An 8,728-nucleotide genomic window follows, 5' to 3' on the forward strand; every position below is an offset into this window, starting at 1 on the left:
ACGCATTCGTTTGCATACGTGAAAACAAATGTTTGGGCTAACGAACACGAACATTACGTACTATGGTCATTTGACACTATAAAGGAGAGTTAATACTAATCATACTTTTATAATCTAATAATGAATGATTGTTCATTTTTTAGTGAATTAATGTTTTTTAATTTAAAAAAATAAAATAAAAAATTAATTTTTTGTAATATTTATTTTGCGAAACGAATGGTTTTATAATATTCTTGGGACCATTTCATATTCTCGAATATTGCGAATATCGAGCATAGAGAATATCACGCATGTGTCAATCTATGCTTATGATGAAATAATACTCATCTTTAAATGCATTATTAATTGTTGCAGCATTTGTAAAAGAAGAATTGCTCCATTTTGAGTGGCCATTCATGGCCTTCAATGATAAGAGAGTTGTACAATTATTTAAGGGTGAAAGCAAGCTATCATGCACCAAAAAAGTATTGTTTTTGGCCAAAAAAACATGGCAACTTTTTATACTATTAGTAGGATTCGACAATGGCTTTGCTCAAGCCTCAACCGAGTCGTTAAAGCGTTTTTAAATGGTTCGGTGTTGCGATAACGTGAGTGTGTATTCTACTCAAGCGGGACCATAGGGGTCTTAAACTAAGAAGACAAAAGGGAAGGGGAAGTCGGAGATTCGCGCTTGTCAAGGAAACTTGTCAATTAAAGCTCATTGAACATTCTCTCCTCTACCAAAGGTCTCGACAAAAGATTTTTCATCGGACAGAGGCCTCATCGACCTTTCTCGTTGAACAATGGCCTCATTGACCTTTCTTGTTGAACAAAGCCCTCATCGAGGGACTAGTTGAAGTAAGATGCCTTTATTGATGGGAGATGCATGGGCAAGACCAAATCAATTGCAAGGCATGAGCACAAGCAAACGCATGAGAAGAAGGTTAAAGCACAAATATTGGGAGTATGGTTAATTGATGAAAAGAAACACCAAAATACAAGCACAAAGAATGCCCTTTACAAAATAGGATTTCCGATAACAAAGAAAAAAGGGGGTTTACAATGGTGGCAACTTCAAGTTAACCACGAGCTCAAGAAGGGTAATGAGATGAATGGAGCAATATAGTGTACGCCCTCGCCTCACTACGAAGACTCTACCTGAACACCGAAGACGAACATTGAACACAAGCACACGAACCTCCAATGACACACACACGAACCACCAATGTCGAAGAACACGAACCACCAACGATGAGCAAACCTCAAACAAGAAAAACCAAGAAAAGTTGAAGAAAAGTATCTCAAGAAACCCTAAAATGCCAAAATCTCCTCCAAAACCCGAACTCCTTAAAATGAGCTCCCCTTCCTCCTTTTATAGGAAGAGGGCGCCTCATTTTCATTAAATACTTATATTCCTTCCCCTTTTCGAAAAAGGGGAAAAGGAATAAAGCCTCCTTAATCCGTGCAATGCTGTCAGAGATTCAAACTTTGCACCTTCCGTATTGAGTGAAAGGCATAGTTTGTCTCCCATTTTCCTTATAATATATATATTTTTTCATAACTATATGTACACAATCTGTCTCCCGTTTCTCACGTGCTACTCATTTTTCTCCCTCTTCTTTGCTCATGCTTGCTCCTAGTCCCTTTTCTCATTTGCACCTACGTTTCCCACCTTCGGCTCGCCACTTCACGACATCGGTTTGGCTCGGTTCAAGCTTGAGCCTCCTTAACTTGTTTGAGCTTGGTTTGGCAAGGCTCAAGCCAAACCAAATTGTTTAGGATGAAATTGGTTAAGGCTTAAATAGTTTGCGCAAACCAGTTACTAATTGGTTTGTCCAAACTGGTTAAGCTTGAATCATTTTAGGAACTGATTCGGTTCAAGTTTGAAGTTACTCTCAAATTGATTAAGGCTTAACTGGTTTTGGTTTGGACAAGGCTAAGATAGTGAAGCCAAAATTGAACCATTGTGAATTCCTAATTATTAGTGTTAAAAAAATAATTTTGACAAATTTTTTTAGGGAGTGGGTTTAGGGTTGTACAAAGTGCAATAAAGACGGAAAATGGGGGGGAGATGGTTGTGAGCAGTGTTGGGCAAAGTCTCTAGACCCTACTAGAAATTTTCTTGCTTCTCATGAACCTAACCGGAATCTTAAAATTTTAGCCAGCCACGTTCCTACCAGCGACAATGTCAACCAGAACATGTTGAATTTTTTTTTTTGGTTGCATACCAAAAAAATAATCTAGCGCAATACCAAATCAAATCAATCACAAAATTTTGGATCCCAAAAACTAAAGATATATATTTACCAAAAACAAATTCTAACTTTATAAACAAAATTCACTTTTCAAACCTTTGTAAAGTAGCATTAACAACATATTAGATCAAATTAGATCTAATATATAGAAAGTTCCAAAACAAAATCGATCAAATTTACAAAGTTTTAATCTATATCTTCTATGAAGTCCTCGATGTCATCATCATGCTCATGAGAAGTTCTTGTAAAAATATGACGATATGCCTTGCTTTCTCGCCACAACAAAATGCTGGCACTAAAGTCATGTTCTTCTAGTTCAGGTCGTTCAATAGAGATTCGTATCAATGCATCAACCACATTGTTTTTTAGCCTATTTCTAAACTTATTTTTTATTAGATTTCGGTGACTAAAGCCTCTCTCACATGCAGTTGTAGACATTGAGTTAACCCTATCAATGAAAGCTTTAGAAGTTCAGGAAGCTTTTCTTTCCACATATCATTACAATTTATCATACCCCAAACATCTAAGAAATCTCTTCCAAGCCATTTTGTGGTAGCTTGCCTTTTGAAAATTGCATATTCATCATACAATTTATCATTATCAATTATGGGAGAAAACGCTTTCCCATCTACCATTTTTTGAATGCCATAAAAATTTCTAAGTGTTTTCAACTCATTAAGACCCATAGTTTTTCGTGCTAAAATGCTTGTAGATCCGGTAGAAATGTTCATTGGTGATAACATTTTCAATGCGGAAAGGGTTACCGGATCTTGAAGCCTCTTTTTTATTGTCTCTATTAATGCCTTAGATAACAAAGTTTAGAATCGTATGGCTTCAATTAAGTCCTCACCATCAATACTCCTATCCATGATGATGCTTTCATACATATTACCTTTAATAGCATCTCTTAAAACTGAAAACATTCATTTTTCTCTACCATATTTTGGAATAATTGGATAATTATAACTATCCTTCTCAAAACCATTGAGATCCATCATAACATGATGTAGAAATTGTTCTTCTATCTCCCCAATGGCTATCATAGCCAAACCTCCAATGCATGTCATATCCACATATTCCTTTTGGAATTCCATACTTAACGTTGACATGATCTTAAGTACATATGCAAGGAAGTGAAGCATATACACTACTTTGAAGTTTCTTAAACTTAAGAATACATTGTATGTATCACTTTGCGATTGCAAAATCTTCATCAAGGGTTCATACACATCACATACCCTCATGAGAGCACCATGCTGACTAAACCATCGTGTCTTCACAATCCCAAGAATATGCAAATGTGTGTATTCTAATCCATCTTGCATCTTACTTAATTCACCTTGGCGCATTGAGCTCCCCGAGAAATGTGCAACCACTCGATTCACACGGGCATCTAACTGCTTGCATGTTTCTTTGACTTCAATGTTCTTTGAAGCCTCTTGCACACACAAGTTTGTTCGATGTGCACAACAATGTAATGAAGTCATAAATGGCTTATATGACTTCAATCTTGTAGCAACACTTGTAGATGTACCTACCATAACAGATGCTCCATCACTTCCAAATCCCATAAATTTTCTAACATCTAACTCCCACTTTTTTAACAATGCTAAAATGCTTTTTGTTATTGTGTTTGATGTACCATCCTCTACTTCAAGTAACCCCAAATAAGAGGTTCTTACTTGCCTTCCTTCCACAAATGTAGTGTAAAGGATCAAGTTCTTGGTTACGCTTACATCGGTAGCTTCATGTACCATAAGTCCAAACCAAGGACTTTTCCTCAACCTATCATAGATCTCAATTTCAAGAGCCTTGCTAATGTGCAAGATAAAGCTTGCACAAGCCTTATTATCGTTATACATTCATGGAAGACCTTCCACACCACATTCTCTTAACAATCGTAAGAGGCTTTCCAATTTTCTAAATGCCAAATCCTCTTTAGCTATAAAATATGCACATTTAAACAAATTTTCAATTGCTACATCCACACTAGTTTTTTTTTTATGCACATTTTTCAAGACCATTCTTGTCTCGTTCTTGTAACAAAATGGCATCTCGATGGGCCACCTTTCTTGCATGTTCTTCTAATGCAAAAGTTTTAAAGTTTTTGGCACCTGTTTTGCCAAATGAAGACTTACAATGAGGATCACTCCTTCAATAACTACACCATAAAAGACCAGTTTCCAAATCCTCTTGAAGCCACTTAAATTTAGTAAGCCAATCTTCTTGAAATTTTAGTTTGGCCGTACTAATTCTATTTATCTCATGAAGTAATTCTTTAGAGTGTTGATGGTCCTTTATAGGCTCTTCTAGAGACACATCTTCATTTGAAGATGACAAGTTTTTCCTAAAACTAGACATTGTAAAGAGGCTGATTTGCTTTCCTTTGCCTTTCGTATTTTGGTTGTGGGACATACTGTAACAATAATGTAGAGAATATTAAACTAACATAATCTATGGATTCCATTTACGAGAAGGTGAAACATACATACACAATCCATGGTTCCCAAAGAGAAAAAACAAATTAAGATACCTGAGATATTTGAAGATTACGAGGCAATAAGGATCAAGTTTCCACTATAGATCTTCCAATCTATCAAAAAATAAAGAAGAAAGAGGATGGCTCACATTAGCTTACACACACATGCAAATCCATGTACGTAAATGTGAAAGACATTGAGGGAATAAATATATTGCAAACCATATTGAAGGAAAGGTTGAAGAGAAAAAAGGTAGTGTATATATTAAAACAAGAGGACAATACAAATGTAATTAAATGAACATTTTGTCATGAACAATTGATCAATCAAACACTCTTGATATTGTCATTAAAGATAAATGTCCTTGCTACAAATTTTGTGCCATGCAAATTTGTACATATGTGATAACATGTATGAAAAAAAATCGAGAATTTGATCAAACTTTGTATTAAAATGTACGAATACTATGATGGAAGATTGTATTGATAGTGAAAAATTCAGCTAACATATCTAATATTGACCAACTTTTGGGGCATGCGGAGAGCCATCTTCTTCAATCTAAAGGTTTGTAATAAATGAAACACATTTGACAATCAAACATTGGTGTGGATACTTGGGTATAGAGAAATGGACATTCTTTGTTTTACAATTAAGCCTCCGCATGAAATATATCTATGTATGTGGGTGTATATCTATCTAGAATCTAGGTACAAAATTAGATATTATGTTGTGAGTCGTGACAATTATATTGATTTATATTCAAAAGACAAATGTAATACTTATAAGTAAATCTTCAATGCATTCTCCAACATATACTCCTTGCATGAATGTAAATTCCTCATCGTTTGAAGGGTTTATGGTTGATGGAACTTAGAGGCCCTTGACATGACTTTATCATTCGTTCCTTGCAATTAGGTGATTTGTGTGCTTTCACGAATGGCACGATTTTATCATGAACGAACATGACAAATAACAATGTTGTAGATGTTTAAGTCTTCATGACTATTATATGAATTCAATATTTTTTTGAGGGCAGCCATAGAATAGATTTACTAGAGCCTCCTCATTTTGCACAATGTAAACATAAGACTTGCAATAATTTGATGGCCTTAATGTGATTACAAGCACACAATTAAGTGCAAATCGTTAATTTGGAATGCAACAAACATTTAGTTATTTTACATTTGTAAATTTTCAATCACATGGATATGAAGCATTCATAGTCTATTTACTCTTATTCTCCAATGTCATAACTTATTCAGATGGTTATGTTATTTGAAAATAGAGAAAATAGATAAAAAAAGAGAGAAAATAGAGAGAATTCATAAACAGAGAAAGACAAACATACGTACTAGAGTGGTAGAGTGGCGACAAGCAAGCAGGGATGAGCAATCAGCAACGACCGAGCAGGGATGAGAAATTGGAAACGAGCGAGTAGGGAGGAGCAACCAACAACGAGCTGCAAATTTTATGTGAAGTTAAAATCGAAGCGTATAACTGAATCAAAATACAAAATGTATTTAACTTAAACCGAAGAATGTTTCCTTCCATTTTTTACTTTGAGGGAGAAAACAAGAACGATTTCCCATATATCAAACACAATCTGAACAAGAAATCACCTTTATTGACGAAAGAACATAAGCTTATTTGAAAGAAGATGAAGAAAGATGGGACTTTTAGGCTAAAAAAAGAACACGTGAAAATAATGAGAGAACGGGATACGCAGAAACGAAATGATGCACAATGCAGTTTAAAGAGGCTCCATGAATTTAATGCTTTAAAGGAAATGGGATCAAGGATGAACAGAAATAGGTATACATACATGGGTTTGCATCGATCCGTGACCACGCGCATGAAACAATAGTAGGAAACAGACCGAGAGAGAGAGAGAGAGAAAGAAAGAAGGATATATTAATGTCTTCTAAGGCCAAATTTGGCCCATGAGACAAATGGTTTACAAAAAATGGGATATTTACCCATTCATCAAAAGTAAAAAAATCAAAATAAGATGAAAAATAGTTCTAAAAAAAAACATGTTCTACAATGAAAAGATGTTATACTAGGCCTAATTTCATTTCCATCCAAGTCTCTCGAAGAGAAGTGGGAGGTCAAAGGGTTGCGATGTGGATGTGGCTCGTGGTCCTAATGTAAAAGGTACCCCAACCATAGCTTCTAGTCAACGTAGCTCACGTTCCCTTATCTTCTTAATCCTTTCTACTCCTTGTCGACTTGTTTTGAAGCCCAACATCTGAGGGGGTTTGGTTGTTCTTTGTATTTCTGCTTCCTCAAGGGAGAGGCCGAGCGGGGTAAGTGTATCCACATTCATCGTCTCCCGTTGTTCTTGAAAAATTACACTAGTTACATGTTGATGAATAGTAAAAGGGTTATGATTAACACTTTGTAATTTGTTCTCCCTATGTTGTTTTAGCTCTAAGATATACCTACCTAGTCTTTTTACACTCGGGGTATCTAATAGTTTGGAGAGGGTAGGAGAGGGTCCTAACATGTCTTGGTATTCCGCCCGTATCTTGACATAAGTTGGGCACTTGCATGTGAAGTGATAGTCATCCTCTATCTCTATGTGGCATAACCTACATAGCCTTTCCTTTGTAGGGACTCTATTAGCTCGACCATTCTCAATCTCAAGTTGGTGAGATGATATCCTAAGTTGTCCAATGGCCACTCTTAGTGCATTTGATAAGAATGTATCTAGATATCTTGGTCATGTAGTAAAACCTAACTTAGAGAAGTGCAAGAAGTGTTCCTTATAGTACAACATTTAAGATGGGAGTGGCTCTCGTGGGGTGATCCATTTATATCGAGTGTAAATTTTCCATATTTCTTGGCGTATCACTTTCTTACGGTCTTCATGAGAGATTGGAGTTTGATCAGTCCCATGGTTGTACTTAAGGGGAGGTAGGTTATTAATGTCTATACCGTTTGCAAGTAACCAACTCACCACAATGCTATACCAAGAGCTAGTGTCTCCAGATGCATGTAGGGATCGGGATGCCTCAAAGGCTCGACGGGATATCCTATCTTGTGGTTGGCTATGTATCCGATGAATAAAAACTACCATTTGAAAGAGTGCTTCTACTAACATCAGGGGTAGACTAAACTCTGCTCTAATAATGTCATGCGGTACTGTCGATTTGCTTCGGAGTTGACGTGATAACATCGTCACCAAAGGTCTCTCTAATTGCGTCCACATGAAGGATGGTAGACCTGGAGCCCATACTACTGATGCATACATGAGGGAAGGGGTCACTAATGAGTCGAAGAGCCATCCCTTAGTCCGTGGCTCTTGAAAGTATGCATGGTGGCATTGTCTCTCTAAGAGTGAGAGGGATGCATACCCACTCATTAGCCTATCTTTGGCTGCCTGGGTCATCAAGAATTTACCTGAATGAGCACTAAAAGTGACTTCCAAGTATACATATGATCCCACTACCTCAACTAGTTTATGAGAAAGGGTTAGGTGACATTTACTCCTAACTCGGGACGATGTATGAAAGATAAGGACTTTAGTTTTCGTTAGATTCACTACCAGTCCTCGTTGTGTACAAAAGTCATCTAGGGCATTAAGATGCTTTTGTAGGTCGTGTTCCGACTCCAAGAGCAAGACAATGTCGTCTGCATAGAGTAAGAGACTAACTTGCGTATCCCCAATAACTACTCCCTTGCCTCCCTTTCGAGTAATAAAATCAGTGATCTCATCAATGTAGATACCAAAAAGAGTCGGTGACAAGGGGCAACCCTGTTTTACACCAATAGTGCTAGTGAAACAATCGGATAGGCCACCTGGGCATCGTACGCACCCAACGACTTGCTCATATAAGGCATAAATGGCCCAAATCATGTCATTTGGTATCTCCAAGCTCTTAAGTCTATCAAACAACCTCTCCCTAGGAACCATGTCAAAGGCTTTGCGGAAGTCCACAAAGCAACAATATAGTTTCTTCTTACGAGCCATCATCTGGTCAATTAAGCACCTAAGTGTGAAGATATGGTCAA

The 8,728-nt window shown here is 36.8% G+C and overlaps 1 protein-coding gene across 1 annotated transcript; it reads right to left on the reverse strand.

The window, feature by feature from the left end:
• Nucleotides 1-3,157: 3,157 nt before the first annotated feature.
• LOC147852533 (uncharacterized) lies at nt 3,158-4,096 on the reverse strand. The gene has a single exon (XM_087333915.1). The coding sequence runs from the start codon at nt 4,094-4,096 to the stop codon at nt 3,158-3,160; it is 939 nt and encodes a 312-aa protein (XP_087190041.1).
• Between the last annotated feature and the right edge of the window lie 4,632 nt (nt 4,097-8,728).

Source organism: Azolla caroliniana, unplaced genomic scaffold (assembly GCF_043228905.1).
Source record: "Azolla caroliniana isolate FFs.n. ecotype wild unplaced genomic scaffold, voAzoCaro1.0.p SCAF_18, whole genome shotgun sequence".
NCBI classification, from domain to species: domain Eukaryota; kingdom Viridiplantae; phylum Streptophyta; class Polypodiopsida; order Salviniales; family Salviniaceae; genus Azolla; species Azolla caroliniana.